Here is a 22640-nt window from a genome sequence, read left to right as displayed (position 1 = left end):
CTTGCAGTAGTGTCTTGTAGTTTTCTTTGTATAGGTCTTTTGCGTCTCTGGTAAGATTTAGTCCTAAGTATTTTATCTTCTTGGGAGCTACTGTAAATTATATTGATTTGGTGATTTTCTCTTCGATATTCTTTCTGTTGGTGTAGAGGGATCCAACGGATTTTTGTATGTTTATTTTGTATCCTGATACTCTGCTGAACTCTTCTATTAGTTTCAGTAGTTTTCTTGAGGATTCCTTGGGGTTTTCTGTGTATAGGATCATGTCATCTGCAAATAAAGATACTTTTACTTCTTCCTTGCCAATCTGGATGCCCTTTATTTCTTTATCTAGCCTAATTGCTCTGGCTAGGACCTCCTGCACAAAGTTGAATAACAGTGGTGATAAAGGGCATCCTTGTCTGGTTCTCATTCTCAAGGGGAATGCTTTCAGACTCTTTCCATTTAGGATGATCTTGGCTATTGGCTTTGGATAAATGCCCTTTATTATGTTGAGGGGCTTTCTTTTCCTATTTTGCTGACAGTTTTTATCATGAATGGGTGTTGGACTTTGTCAAATGCCTTTTCTGCATCAATTGATAAAATCATGTAGTTCTTGTCTTTTGTTTTATTTATATGATGGATTACATTAATTGTTTTCCTAATGTTGAACCATCCCTGCAAACCTGGTATGAATCCCACTTGGTCGTGGTGAATTATTTTTTTGATATGTTGTTGAATCCTGTTGGTTAGAATTTTGTTGAGGATTTTTGCATCTAAGTTCTTGAGGGATATAGGTCTGTAATTTTATTTTTTTGTGGTGTCTTTGTCTGGTTTTGGTATCAGGCATATGCTGGGTTCATAAAATGAGTTTGGGAGTATTCCATTCTTTTTTATGCTCTGAAATACCTTTAGTAGTAGTGGTGTTAACTCTTCTCTGAAAGTTTGGTAGAACTCTCCAGTGAAGCCATCCGGGCGAGGGTTTTTTTTTTTGTTGTTGTTGGGAGTTTTTAAATTACTTTTTCAATCTCTTCCTTTGTTACAGGTTTATTTAGTTGTTCTGCCTCTGTGTTAGTTTAGGTAGGTAGTGTGCTTCTAGAAATTAATCCATTTCTTCTAGGTTTTCAAATTTTTTAGAGTACAATTTTTCATAGTAATCTGATACGATTGTTTTAATTTCAGTTGAGTCTGTTGTGATATCGCCCATCTCATTTCTTGTTCCAATTATTTGCTTCCTCTCCTGATTTTCTTTTGTCAGTTTGGCCAATGGTTTATCTATTTTGTTAATTTTTCAAAGAACCAGCTTTTGATCTTGTTAACTCTTTCAGTTGTTTTTCATTTTCATTTAATTCTGCTCTAATTTTTATTATTTGTTTTTTTCTGGTGCCTGAGGGTTTCTTTTATTGCTCCCTTTCTATTTGTTCAAGTTGTCGACAATTCCTTGATTTTGGCCCTTTCTTCTTTTTGGATGTGTGCATTTATTGATATAAATTGACCTCTGAGCCCTGCTTTTGCTGTGTCCCAAAGGTTCTGATAGGAAGTGTTTTCATTCTCATTGGATTCTATGAGTTTCTTTATTCCATCCTTAATGTCTTCTATAACCCAGTTGTTTTGAGTTTGTTCAGTTTCCGAGTGTTTGATTTCTTTTCTGATTTTTCTGTTATTGATTTCTACTTTTATGGCCTTACGGTCAGAGAAAATGCTTTGTAATATATTGATGTTTTAGATTCTGCTAAGGCTTGCTTTATGACCTAATATGTGGTCTATTCTAGAGACTGTTCCATGTGCACTGGAAAAGAAAGTATACTTGGCTGCTGTTGGGTGGAATGTTTCTGTATATGTCTATGAGGTCAAGTTGGTTGATTGTGGCATTTAGATCTTCTGTGTCTTTACTGAGTTTCTTTGTGGATGTTCTGTCCTTCACCGAGTGGTGTGTTGAAGTCTCCTACTATAATTGTGGAGCTGCCTATCTCACTTTTCAATGCTGGTAGAGATTTTTTTTTTTATGTATCTTGAAGCACTGTCACTGGGTGCATAAATACTTAATATGGTTATATCCTAGTGGTATATTGTCCCTTTAATCATTATATAGTGTCCTTCTTATCCCTTGTGGTGAATTTAACTTTAAATCTATTTTGTCAGAAATTAATATGGCCACTCCTGCTCTTTTTTGATTGTTGTTTGCTTGATATATTTTTTCCTTCCTTTGAGTTTTAGTTTGTTTGTGTCCCTAAGTCTAAAGCGTGTCTCTTGTAGGCAGTATATAGACGGATCGTGCTTTTTTATCCATTCTGCCACTCTCTGTCTCTTTATTGGTGCCTTTAAATCCATTTACATTCAGCGTAATTATGGATAGGTTGCATGGGATAATATTTAAAATACATACCAACTGCGTGCATTCCTAGTTGATTTTGTGGGGAAAATATAAGTGCAATGAAATGAGTTTAAAAGCAACTTCAGGCTGCTTTCTGTTTATTCAGCACGGAAACAGAAAACCGGAACCTGCTAACTTGGTCTCTTTCTGTATATGCTCAGTTGTGCCAGGGGTCACTTGGGGATACTTGTTCCAAGCCCTTCTGTAAAGTCTTCAGCAAATGCAGTTGGTATTTGGCAGGTTTGGATGAAGGGGCCAAATAAAAACAGAAATGCTGTTGTTGTTGGGTGCCACCGCATTGATTCCAATTCGTAGTGACCCCATGAGACAGAGTAGAATTGCCCCGTGGGGCTGTCTAGGCTGTAATCTTTCCAGAAGCAGATCACCAGATCTTTTCTCCCAGGGAGCTGTTGATGGGCTTGAACTGCCGACCTTTCAGATAGCCCAGTGCTTAAACAAATAGTTACTATTTATAAACTCAAATGGAGAACTCCAGTCTCTCAGTCCGACCACAGTGAATTTGGAAACTGCAAGTTGGTGACAAGCTGTCTGTGTTTCTGAAAAAAAGAAAACCAAATCACTAGACAAGATACCAGCTCAGCAAACTGCTCAGCAGCTGGGGGCTTAACTCAAGGTCATAGGAGGCCCTCGCCAGTGAAGACGACTCAGCATAGACTTGGCCATGAAATCAGCCTGAGGAAACCACGTGCTTACTCTCACCCCGTTATTCTTTCTACTCTTATGTCTACAGCCACTTGGCAGGGGAAAACTATGCACCTCTTAACCAGGAAGTTCCCACATGAGCACACTTAAGTTCTAGAATTCCTATTCTTTGCAATATTATCTGTATTTTGTTATGATCCACATAGTCGAATGCCTTTGCCTAGCCCATAAAACACAAGTAAACATCTTTCTTTTGTTGCAAAAGGCCTCTCTAAATGTTAAAAAGCAAAGATATCACCTTAAGGACTAAGGTACACCGGATCCAAGCCATGGTATTTTCAGTTGCCTCATATGCATGTGGAAGCTAAACAGTAAGTAACGAAAACAACAACAAAACATCTTTCTGGTGTTCTCTGCCAAGATCCATGTGGCAAGGGCAACAATATCCCTCATTCCTCAGCCTCTTCTGAATCCAGCTGGAACTTCCGGCAGTTCCCTGTCGATGTACAGCTACCGTTGTATCTGAATTACCTTCAACAGAATATTAATGATATTGAATGTACCATGAACAAATCAGTTTTGCAAGAAATACAGCCAGAATGCTCCTTAGATGCGAGGATGGTCAGACTTACTTAGGACAGGTCATCAACAAAGACCAATTGCTAGAAAAGGACATCCTATTTGTTAAAATGGAAACTCTGGTAGCATAGTGGTTAAGTGCTACGGCTGCTAACCTAAAGGTTGGTAGTTTGAATCCACCAGCTGTTCCCTGGAAACCCTACGGGGCTAGTTCTATCCTGTCCTATTGGGTTGCCATGAGTTGGAATCAGAATGGACTTGACAGCAACTAGTTTGGTTTTTTTGAGGTTTATTTGTTAGAGGGTCACTGAAAACAAGGAAAATCCTCCATGAGATGGATTGACACAATTGCCGCAACAATGGACTCAAACATACCAATGATCACAAAGATGGCACAGGGCCAGACAGCTTTTTGTTCTCTTGTGCGTAAGGTCGCCATATTTTGGAGCTGCCTCGAGGGCAACTAACAACAAACTGGGAAGGTAAAGTGAGGCTACAGGTTGGAGTTCTTGGGTAATGCAGTTCTGGCAAATTGGCAGGCAAGTCAGCGCTGTGTGACTTGGATTTGTGCTAATGTATATAATTTAGATGCATTAATTTGGAAATATCCACTAGTATTAAAGAGTTAAATTTGTTTAAATGTATATTGCTGTAAAAAGCACTGAGCAGCCCCCACATTTTGATCCTTCTGCCACGCTGGCTTCCCGAGCCTAAGATGCCCGTGAGCAGTGAGGAAGCTCCTACATAGATCTTTCTGTTTGTTTGTTTTTCCAGTTTTCAACATTTTTGTATTGTGGTAAACATATATAACAAAACATTTGCCATTTCAACCATTTTTATGTGTATAATTCAGTGACGTTAATTACATTCACCGTGTCATGCTGTCACCACCACTGTTTCCAAAGTTTTCAACAGCCTTAACAGAAGCTCAGTACCCCTTAAGCAGCAACTCCCCATTTCCCCCTCCCACCCACCCCTGGTAACCTGGTAACCACTAATAAACTTGAGTCTCTACGCATTTGCCTATACTTGCATAAAACAAGTGGGGTCACATTTTATGCAAGTGGGGTCACATTTTCAAGGTTCATCCAGGTTGTAGCATACATCAGGACTTCATTTCTCTTTATGGCTGAATTATATTCCATTGTATGACTAGACCACATTGTGTTTATCCATTCATCCGTTGATGGAGCTTGGGCTGTTTCCACCTTTTGGCACTGTGACTAATGCTGCAACAAACACTGGTGTACAAGAATGTGTTCGAGTCCCTGCTTTCAAGTCTTTGGAACATATACCTAGGAGTGGAATTGCCCCTACGTAGATCCTAATTTAAAAGTTCCTGGTGGTGCACATGATTAACATGCTTGGCTACTAGCAAAAATGTTGGCGGTTCCAGTCTACCCAAAGGCACTGCAGAAGAAGGCCCTGGCGATCTGCTTCCAAAAAATCAGCTTTGAAAGCCCTACAGAGCACAGTTGTACTCTGACATGACTCGACGGCAACTACCTTATGTCTTAACGTACTAATACCCACACACAGTTCAAGCTAAGCAGCAGGTATTTAATTCAGTCAAGTAGAAGAAAAAATCAAACACAGAAAATGAGGCTCTACAAATAGATCTTAGACCTTTCTTCACTTTCCAAAAATTGAATAACTCTTGGTTTTAAGAAACACCAAAACCACCAGAAAACTCTTTCCACCTTCAGAGTCAAAAGGACTATTTAAAGGATCTCAATTAATGTTAATTGCCCCCTAAAAACCAAAACTCGTTTGCTATGGAGTTGATTCCAACTTTTAGGACCCTAAAGAACAGAGTAGAACTGCCCCCAAAAGTTTTCCAAGGAGCAGCTGGTGGGTTCCAATTGCCGGCCTTTTGGTAGCAGCCAAGCTCTTAACCACTGTGCCACCAGGGCTCCAATTGCCCCCTACCCTTGAACAATTGGGGCTGCTTGATGCACTGAGTGGAGTAGAAAAACCTCAGAGTCACACCAAAAATGACTCTCTGTAAACCCAAAAGCATGTTGTAGAGGGTCATTGTTTCTGCTCAAGGGGACTTTTTCCTGGACATCTTGGATAGCTAGGTAGATGATACAGGTATTCACATTCTTTCCCAGGCAGCCAGGGCAGTGCCGGCCACACGGCGTCTGCGTCAGTTGCGGAGGTTTTCCCAAGCCCAAGGTTTTCACCGAGTGGGAAACCAGCCGGCTATGCTCGAGCTGCAAGTTCACGGCAGCTATGAAGTATTTATTATTGTTGTTATTAATTGCTAGTGGAATCGATTTACGACTCATAGCGACCCCATGTGGTCCTTATTTGGTTGGGGTGGGGGAAGAGCAGAGTCAGCTACACTTTCACCCCTTGGTTTTGTTGTGACCCAGAGTCCCAGCTTCAGGCCAGGTCCAAGCAGGCAGCGCCACCGCGATGCCTGTCGTCGCCACCGCCGTCGCCCACGGTCTGCGGAAGCCCGGGCACCCTTAAGTCGGAACTGCAGCCCGGCCTAGGCGGCGACCTTGAGCCCCAGGAGGTCAATCACCTGTCCGCCCCGCGCTCGTCTGGGCGGAGAGGGGCGGCCTCTGGGCCCGGCCGTGGAGGTCTCTGTCCCTTGCTCAGGGACTCCAGCGGGGCATCGCCGCCCAGAGCTCCGGTGCAGCGGCCCTGCGGAGGGCGCCTGGGCTGCAGGCGTGCAGCGCAGGGTGGGGGTGCCTGGCGGGAACCGGGCAGCGGGCTCACCCCTCTCTGCAGCCCCTGGATGCAGCCTGACCCCCTTGCTTTTGCTTAGGGTCAAGACAGGTCAGTGGGGCCAGCGCAGGCAAAACATTAGCAAATGCCCATCCCCCTGACAGACTGAGCGCAGGGGGGACTACCTTTACCCAGAGCCCTACCCTAGTCTTAAATCTTGCAGACTCTGAGTGTGGGTGGCACAGACACCTTCCCCAAAAGGGACCCAAGGAAGAAAACTTGTATAAATCAGACCCTGTTCTCCCCTGGTCTTCCATCATGAATGAGACTGGGGATGTGCTTTCCCCGGGGGCATCCCGGGTTCTCACAGTCTGTGGGCCACCAGCATCCTGGTTCAGCTCCCAAACCCTGGCTCAGGAGGAGGCCACTCAGGCCTTTGCAACATGAAGTGCTAAACAGCACATGACCACTTCTCTCAGCAGCCTCCACCTGACATTCCCCCTGCCTCCACCTCCCCCATCCACGCCTATCAGCACAGCCTGCCCCTCCTTCCCACCCCATCCAGAGGCTTCAATTTTCAGGGTGGCTCTGGACACTTCCTGGCCCCTGCTGTCTTGCAGAATTCTCTCTCTTAGGCTTAGGACAAAACCAAAAAATCTTGTCTTTGAGTCAGTTTCCACATAAAGCAACCCTATAGGACAGAGTAGAACTGGCATAGTGTTTCCAAGGATGCAATCTTTATGGGAGCAGATCACCAGGTCTTTTTTTCCCCATAGAGCAGCTGGTAGGTTCGAATCACTGACCTTTCAATTAGCAGCTGAGCACTTAACCACTGAATCACCAGGGCTCCAGGCTTAGAATGGTATAGTTGTTGTTGTTAGGCATCATCAAGTCGATTCTGACTCATAGAGACCCTACATACAATAGAACAAAACACCACCCGGTCTTGCGCCATCCTCACAGTCGTTGCTATGCTTGAGCCCATTGTTGCAGCCACTGTGTCAATCCATCTCGTTCAGGGACTATCTCTTTCTCATCAATCCTCTATGTACTTTACCAAGCATGGTGTCCTTCTTCAGTGACTGGTCCCTCCTGATAACATGTCCAAAGTACGTGAGATGAAGTCTCACCATCCTCCCTTCTAAGGAGCCTTCTGACTGTATTTCTTCCAAGACAGAGTTGTTTGTTCTTCTGGCAGTTCATGGTATAGTCAATATTCTTTGCCAATGCCCTGATTCAAAGGCATCAGTTCTTCTTTGGTCATTCTTATTCACTGTCCAGCTTTGCATGTATATGAGGTGATTGACCCATGGCAAAGTGACATCTTTGCTTTTTTTTTTTTTAATTGTGCTTTAAGTGAAAGTTTATAATTCAAGTCAGTTTCTCATACAAAAACTTATACACATATTGTTATGTGACTGTAGTTGTTCTCCCCACAATACATCTTTGCTTTTTAACACCTTAAAGAGGTCTTATGAAGCAGATTTGCCCAATGCAATAGGTCATTTGATTTCTTGACTGCTGCTTCCATAGGGGTTGATTGTGGATCCAAGTAAAATAAAGTCCTTGACAACTTCAATATTTTCTGTTTATCATGATGCTGCTTACTGGTCCAGTTGTGAGGATTTTTGTTTTATGTTGAGGTGCAATCCATACTGAAGGCTGTAGTCTTTGATCTTCATCAGTAAGTGCCTCAAGTCCTCTTCACTTTCAGCAACCAAGGTTGTGTCATCTGCATAATGCAGGTTGTTAATAATGAGTCTTCCTCCAATCCTGATGCCCTGTTCTTCTTCACACAGTCCAGCTTCTCAGATTATTTGCTCAGCATACAGATTGAACGAATATGGTGAAGGGAAACAACCCTGATGCACACTTTTCCTGATTTTAAACCATGCAATATACCCTTGTTCTGTTCGAACGACTGCTTCTACGTACAGGTTCCTCATGAGCACAATTAAGTGTTCTGGAATTCCAATTCTTTGCAATGTTATCTATAATTTGTTATGATCCACACAATCCAATGCCTTTGCATAGTCAATTAAACACAGGTAAACATCTTTCTGGTATTCTCTGTTTTTAGCCAAGATCCACTTGACATCAGCAATGATATCCCTTATTCCATGTCCTCTTCTGAATCCAGCTTAAACTTCTGGCAGTTCCCTGTCAATGTACTGCTGCAACCACTTTTGAATGATCTTCAGAAAATTTTACTTGTGTGTGATATTAATGGTATTGCTCAATAATTTTCTCATTCTGTTGGATCACCTTTCTTTGGGATGGGCACAGATCTGGATCTCTTCCAGTTGGATGGCCAGGCAGCTGTCTTCCACAATTCTCGGCATAGACAAATGAGTGCTTCCAGTGTTGCATTCTTTTGTTGAAATATCTCCATTAGTATTCCATCAGCTCCTGGAGCCTTGTTTTTAGCCGATGCCTTCAGTGCAGCTTGGACTTCTTCCTTCAGTACAATTGGTTCTTGATCATATGCTATCTCCTGAAATGGTTGTTCATCAACCAATTCCTTTTGGTACAGTGACTCTGTGTATTCCTTCCATTTTTAATGCTTCGTATGCCATTCAATATTTTGCCCATAGAATCCTTCAATATTGCAACTTAAGGCTTAAATTTTTTCTTTAGTTCTTTCAACTTAAGAAATGCTAAGCATGTTCTTCCCTTTTGATTTTCTAACTCCAGGTCTTTGTGCATGTCATTACAATAATTCATTTTATCTTCTCAAGCCAACCCTTTGAAATCTTCTGTTCAACTCTTTTTTAATTCTTCATTTCTTCCATTCGCTTTAGGTACATTTTAGGTTTAGGATACCAAAAAAAAAAAAAAAAAATCAAACCTGTTGCTGTTGAGTCAATTCCGATGCATAGCAACCCTATAGGACAGAGTAGAACTGCCCCATAGAGTTTCCAAGGAGTGCCTGGTGGATTTGAACTGCTGACCTTTTGATTAGTAGCCATAGCTTTTAACCACTACGCCAACAGTGTTTCCGGGTTTCCAATAGTCATCATTAATTCTTTGTGTGATTATTCCTTTAATCCTGCCTGTACCCATTTCTCCCAGCACTATAAGCGCTGGAGGGCAAGGACTGTGCCCTGCTCCTGCCTGGAACGTCAGACAGGAACCCTGCCATATTGGAGCAGAATGACTTCTCTAATTCCCTGGAGATGGAATATACATGGCCCCTAAATCAACTAAGCCCCCAGGTCACCTCCGGCCCTTTCCACAGTGCTTCCCCTGGGCTCAAACCTCGATTCTCTCTTCAGCTCTGCCCGGGTTGTTCCCACCAGCTCCACAGGCAAAGCCTCCAAAGGCTGCAGCTTGAAGCACATTCCCCCATCTGGTCTTCAGGGACCCCAAACAAGCATCTCTCCCCAACCTCTCCTCAGAGCTGAGACCTGGGTCTACCTGCACGTTGCATGCATTCATTCAACATTTCATGGGCCTCAACTACGTGCCAGGAGTCCATGGGTTGTGCAAATGGCTAAGCGTTCAACTACTAGCTGAAAAGTTAGCAGTTCAAATCTACCCAAAGGTGCCTCAGAAGTCAGATCTGGAGATCTGCTTCCAAAAGGTCACAGCCTTGAAAACCCTATGGAGCAGTTATGAGTCTCAATCAACTTCACTCTAACTGGCTAGTTTGGTTAACTATGTGCCCAGGTCTCCGCTCTAGTGGAAACTCCATTCTAAAGGGGGAGGTGGTGAGCAAGTCGTCATGCCAAACAACCTGTAACTGAATGGTTGTGAGCACAAGGGTGTTTACAGAGAACAATGGGGAACCCCTGGAGAAGGTCCTCAAAGGAGTGAACTTGCAGCTGAGATGGGCCTGCGGGCAGCACCAGGGAAGAATGCTCCAGGCAGTGGGCGCAGCAGTCCGGCGCCCATAGATGTCTCCACCCACCTCCCGTGCAAATGCTTAAAGCGGAATGTACAAGGTGCTCTGCCCCACCTGCTCCCCTCTAGTCTCCCTAGGTCAGGAAGGGACACCCCACCCAGTCAGTCATGATTCTAGAGGTCCACCAGACACCCCTTTTCCCCACCTTCCATCACCCTGCCCCCTCCTGTCCATGCTGCCGCCCCCTCTCCCAACCTGCCACTTGCCTTCTTTGTTCTTGGCTAGCTCCTTAACCGTTTGTACCACCCAGGGTCTCTGTACCAAAAAAACCCAAATCCATTGCAACTAATAGTGACACTATAGGACACAGTAGAACTGCCTCATACAGTTTCTAAGGATTGCCTGGTGGATTTGAACTGCTGACCTTTTGGTTGGCAGCCATAGCTCTTAACCACTATGCCACCAGAGTCTCTGTACCAATGATGAAAGCAATTGACAATAGCCTTCTAGAGGCTCAGCAGTAGGGGAAGGTAAAAGAGGAATCATCCACGCACATACTGGAAGGAAGCCTTTCAAAGGGATGAAAAAGCGTATTTAATGATCTGGAAATGTGTTCATGATGTTGTCAGGTGAAAAAATAAAGCTACAAAATGTTATATACTATTTTCATACAAATAAATATGTACGTGTATACACAGGGAAAAAAGAGGACACAAGACAAACATCAACATTTTAGCTGTGGATTATGGGCTTTTTTTTTTCCTCTCACTTGTATTTCTAGATTTTTTTTTTACAATAACCATGTCTTCCTTTTCTAAGAAAGCCACAGAAGAAAACATTAGTAAGAAAATATAGATACCTAAGAAAGGAAAAAAGATATCCTCGCAAAAACACCGCAGCTGTGATGAGTTCCCCTCTGGCTGCCCTCAACTGGACTGCCTCCCCGCGGGACGGGGCGGGGGATGACGGCAGGGCTGGGGAGCAGGGGCGGGCAGGGTGGGGTAGGGGCGTCCAGGGCGGGGCACGAGGGATGGGTGTGGCTTGTGTTTCTTCACACATAACACGGGATGTTTAGTGCCTGTGCCCGCAGAATTGTCTGAGATGGCATCTAAGATGTGGGTGTTATTGATTGAATTGTCCCCCAAATATAATTGTCCCCCAAGTATATGTCATGTAAATCCTAACCCCTATACCTGTGGTTGAGCCCTGGTGGCATAGTGGTTAGGAGATACGGCTGCTGCTAACCAAAGGGTCGGTAGTTCCAATTCACCACTGCTCCCTGGAAACCCTGTGGGGCGGTTCTACTTTGTCCTCTAGGTTGCCTGAGTCTGAATCAACTGAATGGCAATGGGTCTGCTTTTTTGGTATTCCTGTGGTTATAATCCATTTGGGACCGGGTTGTCTTTGTTATGTTAAGGAGACAGTATTAGCATAGGGTATAATTTAAGTCAGTCTCTTTTGAGATATACAAGAGTGGATTAAGCAATCAACCGTGGAAGCAAGCACAGATGGGAAAAGATAGATGGCACACCACAGGAGATCTCCAAGGAACCAAGAAATAGAAGCTGAAAAGAGACAAGGACCTTCCCCCAGAGCTGACACAGAGAAAGCCTTCCTCTAGAACCAGGCCCTGAATTCAGACTTCCAGCCTCCTGAACTGTGAGAAAATAAAATAGTTTGTAAAAGCCACCCACTTATATTTCTGTTACAGCAGCACTAGATAACTAAGATACAGTAGCTACCCTAGGCCTCCAGGGACATCATGTCTGGGAGCTATGGGGTGTGTTTGTGGCTCCACCTGCATTTGGCTCCCATTGCAGAGGGGTGGCTTCTGGGTAAGGGCACCACTGCCCACCCTGCCTCCAGACTGCCTGGGGCTCCAGTTCACCATCCCGCCCCACTGAGTGGCCATACGTAACACTTCCTGGAAGCTCCCGCTGCTCCGTTTCCTGGCTGGATCACATCAACCCAGATAGCCACCCTAATATTTTAGAACTAAGTTGAGGCCCACGGGCACACAGCCTCACCGTCACCCCAACCCCACCTGATGCCACAGCTTGTGTCTGTAGGAGGCTCGGTGTGCATGGCTGAGGAGGCTGCCGCTGCCCAGGCGCCGTATTTCCAGAGCCTCCCTCCTGGTGCCCACTTGCACCTGTACAAACCTGAGTGTGCCTCTGTTGCTTGGCGCCCTACACGCCCAGCTCACCACCCCAGTACAGGCACCACAGCAGGGCCAAGTCAGCTCAACCTGACTGCACTCCCCAGAGCCAGGCCTCCTGGCCTGCACGGGCCTCCTGGCCTGCACGGGCCTCCTGGCCAGCGCCGCACTTGCAGGTGCTGATGCTTAGTGGCCGGCAGGGTGACAGCCCCAGTGGGCTCAAGGAAGACAAGGCCCCTGCCCTGGTTCTCCCTGCAGATGATCCTCTCCCTGCCGCCTAGGACAGTCAGGGTGGCTGGGCGAGGTGGACTTTTCTGAGGGTACAAGCCGAGCTCATCTGCCAGGCTGCTCAATCTGGGGTGCCCTTCTCTCCTCTCTGTTCAGGAAGCTCCTGTTCCCCATTCCTATCCCAGGCCCTGAGGTTCTCTAGCCACGCCCTCAGCCGCCTCCAGGTAGTCACCTGCATTGCCCACCTGCCTGCCACCCCACAGTGAGCCCCGAAGTCCACCTGAGTGTCCACCTGAGCTCTACAGTGAACAAACACACACATGGATGGAGTCACTTTCCCTCCGCTGGGCTCACTCCCGCCCCACCTGGGGCCTTCTCCAGGGCCAGAGCCACACAAGAAACAAGAACAAAGACAAAATGGACTCAGGTATAGTTCAAAGGTTGGTATCTTTTTTGGTTTCCTTTTTTTTTTTTTTTTTTGCTTTTGTAAAGAAAAATAAGGTGTGTTTTTTGTCTGAAACAGAACATAAGTAAAACCCACTCCCTCGCCAGCCCCTGTTCCCCTCCTGCAGGGTGCCAGGTGCAGGTATGGGCATCCTGGGCAGGAGGAGCCACTGGGCTCGTCCCAGAGCCAGAGAGGAGGGTCACTGGGAATGGTGTTTGGCTTTGTTAAGCAAAAATAAAACTTAAAAACCCGACACACGTGCCCACCATACAAAGCGGGGTTGAGGCACCACCTCTGAGTGGAACTGTCTCTGGCAGGACACAACCCCTCCCCACGCTCTGGGGGTGAAAAGGCAGGAGAGAGCACCAGCAGCTCTCGGGACAGGAATGGGGAGTAGGGGCTGAAGTCTGAGCAATCTCCTTACCCACACGTTAAAAAAACAATTAAAAAAGCACCCACAGCTTAAGAAAATGCAACCTCCCTGGCAGGGAGAACTGGGCGTCTGCCCATCAGCAGAATGCCTTTCCTGCAAAAATGTGTACAAAAATAAAATTAACCTTTATCCCTGAATGAGAGTGAAGGTCCTTCCTCCACTCCGCGACCCTCTCTCACAAGCCTCGGGATTCACCGAGGCCCGCCCGATGCCATCTGCACCACAGACATGTGCACTTGCACACACGCAGGCACACACACGTGCACACACGCACCACCTAGCACCCTCATCTAAGGCCTGGGCAATGGGGAAGGTGGCTCTGACACCTGCAGGTGCACACGGTTCCCCCCTCCTCATAGCATCTCGAGGGTCCCAGCGCCAGACCAAGGCCCTGCCATCCTCCTCTCTGGGGACAGCCTGGGACACCATCCCCAACACAAGAGAGGGAGGGGGCATGTACTGATACTGTAGTATCAGTCAGGTCAGTGGCAGGAGCCAAGGGGTTGGAAAGGAAGCCAGGCCAGGTGGCCTGGGCTCCCAGTGGCCAACAGGAGCCAGATGTGCGGGAGGTCAGTCTCCTCTGAGGGCAGGGGCCCAAGCCCTGACCTGCTGCCCAATGTAGGTTGAAGGGTCTAGCAAGGGAATAACGGGGAGGGGGGCCTGGGCTCCGTACACTCGTGGCTAATGGGGCTGCTTCCTGGGAGGGTCACCAGAGGTAACAAAACAGAGGGACAGGAGAGGTTGGGCAGGTGCTTACACTGGGCCTGAGGGCCTGGAAGGGCCCTTAGGTGGCTGAGACCCAGGAGTTCTGAGGAGCCTCCAGCTAGGTGAGGGATAGAACTAGGGGGCAGAAAAGGGCAGGATGGGAGAGGACAACATCCTCAAGGGGCCTGCCGAAGGGCAAGTTCATGGGGAGAGGACGTGGTGACAGTAGGACCACCCCCCCACCCCCTAGCCTTTAGCTCTATGCGCTCTGAGGTACCCCAGGGCAGCTCCGGGAGTACAGTAGCAGGATGTGACCGCGGCCTTGGATGGAGGAGGGCGGCGGCCCCTGCCAGCTCCTCTCCAGGTGCAGTAGTATTGGCCTTCCTGCCAGGCCAGGCTGGATGATGGGGGCAGGGGTCCCAGGGCCGGCAGTCCCTTGGGGGTCCCAGGCCCAGGGATCAGAGCGTCAGCACCAAACACATCCCCGATGTTAGCCCTGGAATCAGTGAGCAAGGTGTGTGGCTCAGGAACACCCACTTAGGCCTGCAGCCACCTGGCTGAGGAGGGGGTAGCCTGGGGCAGGAGAGGGTCCCACTGTGCAGGCAGCTACTGGCTGTTCCCTTCACTCTTCTCTGCAACCACGAGGTCATGGCCTTCAAGGGGCAGGCAGAGGCAGTGGTGGCTGCTCCAAGGAGGCTTCTGAGGCTTGGCTGCCGATCGCTCCGGCCCCGGTGGCCAGCGGCAGTGGTGGAGGTGGCCGGGCTGTGGGTCAGCGCAGGCTCTGGTACAGGTAGGCTGAGGTAAAGAGGGCATTGGCAGCCAAGCTCACAGCCAGGAGGCCTCGGACCAGGGAGGGGTTGAAACGACCTGCAAGGGCAGAGAGACTTGGTCAAGGGTGCAAAATTCAAGGGAGACAGTGGGGACATGTGGATGGGGGGCCAGCTGGCAGAGCATCCACGCCTGTCCATGGAACATAGTTCCTGGGGGCTGCGAAGGCACCCTCCTAGATAGGTGAGACTTCACCCCCATGTCTTTTTCCGGCCCAAAGGCTTCCCCACCAGGAAAGGCCACCCCAGCTGGAAAGGCCTCCCCACCTAAAAAGGACCCCCCACCTGGAAGGCCCTCCCCGCCGGAAAGGCCTCCCCACCTGGAAAGGCCACCCAAGCCTGCCCATGGTCCCTTGTTGAAGTGCCACGTCCCTGGAGGTGCAGCCTTTACCAACCCATACCACCGGGTGGGCACTAGGCTGGGCTCCTCGTGCTTGTACCTCAGCAAGGAGTGGGCTGCAGCCCCCATGCCTGCAGATGAGGAGCTTGGGGCTCAGGGAGACAAGCGACTGCCCAGCCTCCAAGGTCACGCCCACTGACCCAGGCCAGTCGGCCCCCAGCCTGTGTCACCCTGCTGGCCACACCTGACTTCCAGCCTGGTGTGAGGCCACCCTAGCTTCAAGGTTCAGCTCAAAAGGACCCTTTTCAAGAAAGCTTGCTCAGCTGCTCCGTCCACCTTCATCAGTACAGGCGCTTCCCCACAGGGGAGACTAATGGGCTGGTGGACAACCCTGTCCAGTGCTTACCAGGTGCTGGGCGCTTTGCCTAGAACCACTGATCTTACCTCACCCCCTGCCCTGGTCAGCAGGGTTTGAACCCAGGCCACCAGGTGCCCAGAAGCACACTGGCCTCTTACCACACTCTGCTGACCAGCTCGGTCCAAGAGAGTGTTCCTTGACAAAGAATATATTCCCTATCTGCTGGTCCAGCACGAAGGCCACCAGCCACACGCTACTCTAGAGCACTTGAAGCATGCCTATTGCAGCTGATGACTTGGATTTTTTATTTAATGAATTTACGTTTAAATAACCACCAGGCTGCTGTAACGAATAGGGCAGGTCTAGACCCTAATCCTGGGGGGCGGGGACCGGGGCATTGTCTGCTGGGTGGTTATCTAATCCACCCTCAGTTGTTAGAGGGCCTGTAGTCCCCTCTGGGGTCCCAGACCCAACAGCTCCTTCAGACCTGCAGCCTCCCCTGCCCTCCCTGCCATGTCAGGGCACAAGCCTCTCCAGGAACTGGCCTCCCCGCCACCCCTGCCCTGCACTGGCGCAGTGGCAGACCTCTCCAGGTGGCAGCCCCCGCTCACCCCCGCCCCACCCTAATGTGGTATGGTACATACCTCTCCAGGCAGCAGTCTCCTCCGAGCCTGCTCTGGTGGTGGTGTCCACCACACAGGTGGATGACTGGGATGAGTCGTCTTCCTTCTTGATGGAGCGGCTGCTATAGGCACGGCCTCTTTCTGGTATTGCTCCCATGTCTGCAGAGAGAAAAGACAGCTCAGCAGGTGCTGACAGCTTGCCCCAGTGACAGATGTGGGGCAGCTCCACCTCTCACCCAGGACACGGGCCTTGGGAATGGTGGTCAGTGCCAGTCCCCACCTGCTCCAGCCGGAGGCTAGTCCTTCCTTCAAGGCAGGTGCTTTGAGATCAGGGTAGCAAACTCTAGTGGGGCTTCAGGATGGGTTAGTCAGTGGGGCAGGGCTGGGACAAGCGAGCTTGGGCCCTGCTAGAGAAGGTACCTCTGCTTGCCTGGGCAGGATTCAGGCCCAGGACAGCCAGATCTTCTGACATTGTAAAAGACATAGGATATTTACACATTTGTGGAAAATGACTAGATTTTAAGTGTTGGGGCCTGATTAAAACTTTCAAAAATGCTCTGAAGAGCAACACTGTTTGAGCAAAACAAAAATCTGTGCCCTAATGCAGCCTGGCAGTGTGTGGCCTGTTTCAGATCCACCCTGAGGGGCAGAGGATCCAAAGGCCAAGTGGAAAGGAAGAGGCAATCAGCCAGCACAGGGCAGTGTTCTAGCTGGGGTCTAAGATCTCCAGGCTGGGCTGCCTGGGGCTAGGAGAGTGACCGCACACACGTGGACAGGAGCAGTGCCACCTTCTGAGCAACACAGGCCCAGGTTACACAGAGGACATAAGTCATGAAGGCAAGGCCTCAGCAGGGCCCTGTCCCACACCAGCCACCCACCATCCCTGCTGGCCCCTGGTCCTCAAGACGCCACCAAGCCATACCCACAGTGTGCTTGGTGTCCCTCGGGGGTGGCTTCAGGGTGGCCTGGGATGGCTCAATGGTGAAGAGGCTGCCATCATGGGGAGAGGGTTCATCCGAGCTGCTTGGCGTGTTGAGGGCCTCTCCGGGGGGTGACGGGAACAGCAGCAGCTTCTGGCCCTTCAGGTTGAGCCGGGCAGGGCTGATGAGGGGTCTGCGGTGGCGCAGGGAGCTGGAGCTGGAGGCCAAGGAGCCGGCCACAGAGGGCGCGGGGGAGGGCAGTGAGGAGGAGAGGCAGCTCCCGGACAGCAGAGAGAAGTAGTCTGGGTGGGGGAGTGACAAAACCACGACGACAATAAGGCATGATGCTTGCTGCTGTTGCCTTAACGCTCACTGTGTGCTCTGTGTTCCTGGGGCTTCTGTATATATTAACCCAGGAAGAAAGGATGGCTGCAGGGCAACTGGGGGGCAGAAGGGCATCTGTTGGAAACCAGGAGGAAGGGCCTGCACCCTGCCAGGCACAGAAGACTCACAGAGCCTCAACCATGTCCCCCCCTGCCCTCAGTTTCTGTCCAAGCCCCTGATCCCCCCTTGGCTAAGGGCCCAGAAAGGCACACCCTCTGGAGACATAGGGTCAGCTAACCTGGGCCCCTGCTGATGGCCAGCTCCCAAGAGCAGCTTCTTCATTGGGTTCCCCAGTACGATGATGGCAAATACAGTATGCTGGATGCTCCAGAGGTACCACGTCATCTAATCCCAATAACCATCAGCCCCATTTTCCAGAGGAGGAAACTGAGGCAGAGGGCTACTCGCTCAGGGCTGCGCAGCTGGGGGTGTTAGGTTGGTGTTTTGTTGCAAAGCTGTCTGACCCCAAAGGATGTGCTAATCACTCCCCCCCACCACACTTGGAGCCCCTGGTCCTGACATGCTGCCCACACCTGAGGCAGCCCCCCCCCCGCCCTTAGCTATCAGTTCTCCTTACCTGGAACAGGAACCTCCCCTGACCGAGTCACCTGAGAAGGTGGGCGGCTTCCACTGAACAGATACCCTGAGTCTGGAGTGGAAGAAAAGTGGGGACCAGGTCAGCTTGCATACTCTGTGCCTCCTACCTGCTCTCGTGCCCCATGACTCCCAGACCATCTTGTCTAAATCCAATCCTTGTTACTCATACCATGCTTGCGTGAGAACACAGGCTCTGACTAACCCCTGAAACAACCTTTGAGCTAGGCCCAAGCAATCACTCCCATTTTGTGGAATTAAGAAACCAAAACCCAGGGCAAGTTTCAGTGATGAGTTGGGCATGGGCTCAAGTCCTCCGATACCACTTTCTGTGCCCTTCTTTCCCTGTGAGGCCCGGCTTTCCAGCCATCTTGAGTTCCAGCTCCTCCACTAAGCCGAGCCCCCACCGCCTGTGTGGACTCTCGGGAGGATGGAGCACAATGCCCTTTTTTTGAAACAAGTACACCCCAACTACCGGGACCTCATCTCAGGGGTCTCATCTTCCCCAAGTGCCAGACAAGAACTTAATGACGAAAGAGCAGGTGACCGCCACATGCCCTCCCCCACCTGCTGGCTCTAAAGGGCCTGCAGCCACAGTACACGGCCACCCTTCCCCCACACCATCCCACGCCAAGGGCTAAGGGTGGTCATGTGACCCAAGCAGGGACAATCAGAGTCTTGTGAGAGCACTGTTCCTGCTGGTTTGACCAAGATCCCAGCCAGACTCTAAGAATAGGATCCCAGCTTGCAGCCCCCCAGCACCAGGCCTGACACCCAGGGAGCCAGCCCCTGGACACAGCGTCCAAAGAGGGAGGCAAACCCAGTCCACACCAGGGCGCTTCCAAAGGCGGCAGAGGCTCGGCCACAAAACACTTGTAGGGCTCAGAGTATGTTTAAAATTGGATCTGAATCCCAGCCAACTGCCTGGAGATCCTGTCGGGAAAGGTGAGGGGAGACAAGGGTCTTCCGTTGTGGCTGGTAACTCCTGACGACGGTGTCCAGGTCTTCATTACCCCGGAGTCCACTGGCAGAAGCACTCAGTATGCTGACCAGTGACTTGAACTGAATGCCCTGGACTTCTGGACTTCATGGGAAGGCTCCAGCCTCCCACGCCTCAACCACAACAGTGGTAACAATGGTGAGAATGGCAGTAAAAGACAAACCCCAACAACCACGTACATTCACCTACTGCGGCTGGTGCCTTCTCAGGCCTTAAGCACATCATTCTCAACCCTCACAACCACCCCGAGGCGTGTTCCTCTATCACCTCTATTTTTCTGAGGGGAAACAGGCTCAGAGAGGTTAAGTCACTTGGCCAAGGCCAGCTACGGATTGGATGCACTGGGACCTGGGCCCAGTTCTGCCTGTTTTGCTGGCAAGAGCCCCGCCTGCTCTCTGGCATGACCTCCCACCTCCTGCTCCCCAGAAACCCTGTGCCCAGCATCTGTGCCTCTTACCTGCTCGGGTCAGAGAGGGCATGGTTCCCAGCGAGAGGGCCCGGTGGAGGCGGCCTGGCAGGGAGGAGGGTGAGGCCCGTCGGGGTGACCGAAACAGCTGCTGGCTGGTGAGGGGCAGGAAACCAGGTGGGGTGGGGATGAGCAGAGCCGGTGAGGCACCTCCGACCCCCGGGCAGGGGATGGTCAGGCTGGGAACTGTGGGGAAGAGGCCAGTAGGGTCTCCTGGGAAGTACCTGCGGGAGCCCAGTGGGCCCAGGAGAAGGAAAAGCGTCAACCCAGGAGGCCTCTGCGCAGCTGGTCTGAACCCCTCCCCACCGTGCCAGGGGGCCTGAGTCTGGGTCCCCGGAGAAGGCGTGCGTTAGTTAAAGCAGAAAGCAGTCCCAACACATTCACGCCATTAGGAGCGGGTGGCTGGGAGGTGCCAGCATGACCCACCCCTCCCAGCATGCCCCTCCGACCCCCTTCAGGCTCACAGCAAACTAGTTTCACTACGAGTCTCGGTATTAAAGTGACACTGTCGCCCTTGCCAACCTCACGCCATCCCTTTGCCTTGAGGCAAAAACACCCAGCCCTGAGCCAGGCACTCCATCAAGGTTAACGGGCTTGGCCCTGTCCTTGGCACTTCCTGTTCTGTGTCCAGAGCCTCTGGTGACCTCAGGGCCCAACAGAGCAGTCGAGCTCGGACCACGGGGAGGAAGGCTGCAGCAGGAGTTCTTGAAGCCAGGTGGCAACCTAGATGTCCTCTGTTCCCCAGGGCCCGACTCCTCAGAGTCCCATGGCTGTGCTGCCCATGGGGGACAGCCTCCTGCTCTTGGACGCTGGAAAACCAGAACCAACCCACTGCCATCAAGTCAATTCTGACTCATAACCAACAAAATGACCACTGCTGTCCAGTCGATTACGAGTCATAGCAATCCTACAGGACAGAGTAGAACTGCCCCACAGGGTTTCCAAGGAGTGGCTCGAGGATTTGAACAGGCCAACCTTTTGGTTAGCAGCCAAGCTCTTAATCACTGCGCTACCAGGGCTCCTGGATGCTGGGAGATTCCCTCCACAGCCCTGTGTGGCACAGAGGGGTGGTGGCAAGCTTTGGAATTCCCCCTGGAAAGAGGCTGTCACAGACCTGACCACCAGGCCACAAACCAAACTCGAAGCTTAGGGAAGTTCTGACAACTACCAGCAAATGCTGCCCGAGAGACAAAAGGTGACAGTGTCTCTTTAACTCGAGAAGAGTACAAATCACACAACAGGGCCTGAGGGCCCCAAGCCAGAAGGTCAACCATGCTTCTGATTAAGGCAACTGATTACAGAGGGGAGAGAGGGGTGGGGCAGTTAATACATTAGTCCGCCAATGGCGGGGAGCCCAACCTTACCTCAGTCCCCAGGGACAAGCGAGCCCACTGACAGCTGCCACCAAGCAGGCAGGCTGGCTTGGGCCCTCCTGCAGGCTGGCTAAGGCCTTTGGCGTGTGTCATGACGGACTGCTTGGGGCATCACTAGCCAAGCTATGGTTCCAGTCCCACAGATCTCCCGAGCTATTTTCACCTCCCTGCCTTTTAAAAGCATTTTATAGGGAAAGTATGGGGTCAGCCATTGACTTGCTGGAGAATCATGTGACCTTTCTAATGCCTTCCAAAGCACCTGGACTTCAGAACCAAAGGCAAGGCCCAGTGTTTGGGGAACATGGGGAAATCAAGGCAGGATGTGCCCCAGGTTGGATATGCCTAAGCTCTATCCACTGGCCTTCCTCCCAAGCCTGTCTGACCCCCCACCTCTCTGCCCCCAAGGGACATCTGGGGGCGGTTCCACCTCTAAGTAGAAAATACAACTTCGCGTTGCCATTTTAGAAGTGTGATGTCATTTGGCAAGATAGCACCATGGCCTTGGGCAGTGGCCAGGAGGAAGACAGTGCCAGGCACCTGCAGGGGCAGCCAAGGTGGGCTGGAGCCTGGGAACAAGTTGCTCTGACAACGTGCGGGGAGCCTTTGTAGGAGAGTGGGTGCCCGTCTCCTCCTGTAGAGTCTGTTGCGGACGAGCAGTGAGGACAGCAGGGCACTGGGGCCCTCATGCACGTGCACACGCCCAGGCCCTCCCAGCAGATGGCAGCAGGACCCTGTGCCAGGCTTCCCGTGCCCGCCCCCACTGGGCAGCACACAGGCAAAGCCACTGCACTCAGCCTGAAGCAGGCAGGCTGGGGGTCTCAGTAGCCGCAAGCCTTGTGGTGGCGCAGTGGGATGAGAGGCTCCGAGTGGGCTGCCTGAGCCGCAGAGAGGCCACCTGGGGCCAGGAAAAGCTGGGTCTTGCCAGCTCTTTCCCACTTTTTCCAGATCCTGCTCACACCTGGGACTGCCCCGCTGATTAACACTCCAGTCTCTTGTCTACTTGGCAAATGTCCTACTTGGTCTCTGGTGTCACTGGATATGCTGGTACCGGCGGGGGTGAGAGAAAGTTCTTGGAGGTCTGACCCCTCTTGCTGTGACACTTAAACAGTAACATCACTCAATCAGTTGATCCCTGTAAAGCTCCAAGTGTGAACTCCCATCATGACCGTATCGCTGGAGGACCCTACTCTGGAAGAGGGTGCAGAAGCAGCTAGGAGAGCCCAGGATGGACCTCCCAAGGGATGCTCCTAAGAGCTTCCAAAGGTACTGGAGTTCCTTTTGGTGAGAGCCCCCAAACTGCCCTGCATCCTCAAACCAGGTCTCAGAGATGGACTAAGAGCCCAGAACCCAAATCTTCACGCCCACCTCGGAAGACAGTGATTCTGGGGAGGGGTCAGGCATGTCCTACTCTGATCCAACACCGAGGGGAGGCAGTTTTCCCCAGCCAAATAGCCCTGGTTGAGGGTGGAATGAAGAAGACAAGGTTTTAAGTAGCCATTGTGACCCAGCAAGGCAGGTGAAAAGAGCTGGGCCCTGAGCCATCTGGGCCCAGGATACCAGCTCCATACTTGACTGCCAGCCTGACTCCCGTGGACATGCCTGTACCCCAAGCCCCCTCCCCATTCCCAGGCACAGAAACACTTCTAAAGGAACACGAAGGAATAAACAAAA

At 50.5% G+C, this 22640-nt stretch overlaps 1 protein-coding gene across 2 annotated transcripts in view; it reads right to left on the bottom strand.

The window, feature by feature from the left end:
- Positions 1 to 7596: 7596 nt before the first annotated feature.
- TMEM201 (transmembrane protein 201) overlaps positions 7597 to 22640 on the bottom strand; it is a 30703-nt gene continuing 15659 nt past the window's right edge. Inside the window, exons 7-11 of one of the 2 annotated variants that reach the window (XM_010593138.3) lie at positions 19588 to 19820; positions 18114 to 18185; positions 17155 to 17454; positions 16254 to 16391; positions 7597 to 14951 (exon numbers count right to left, since the gene is read on the bottom strand). In XM_010593138.3, coding sequence (XP_010591440.1) covers positions 14854 to 14951; positions 16254 to 16391; positions 17155 to 17454; positions 18114 to 18185; positions 19588 to 19820 — 841 coding nt within the window. In that variant the 3' untranslated portion in view covers positions 7597 to 14853. The remainder of the gene's footprint in view (positions 14952 to 16253; positions 16392 to 17154; positions 17455 to 18113; positions 18186 to 19587; positions 19821 to 22640) is intronic. The other variant, XM_023552078.2, reaches the window with a different exon arrangement.

Source organism: Loxodonta africana, chromosome 3 (assembly GCF_030014295.1).
Source record: "Loxodonta africana isolate mLoxAfr1 chromosome 3, mLoxAfr1.hap2, whole genome shotgun sequence".
Classification (NCBI taxonomy): domain Eukaryota; kingdom Metazoa; phylum Chordata; class Mammalia; order Proboscidea; family Elephantidae; genus Loxodonta; species Loxodonta africana.
Note: the sequence above shows the minus strand (reverse complement) of the source record. Positions and strands in the feature narration are given on the sequence as shown.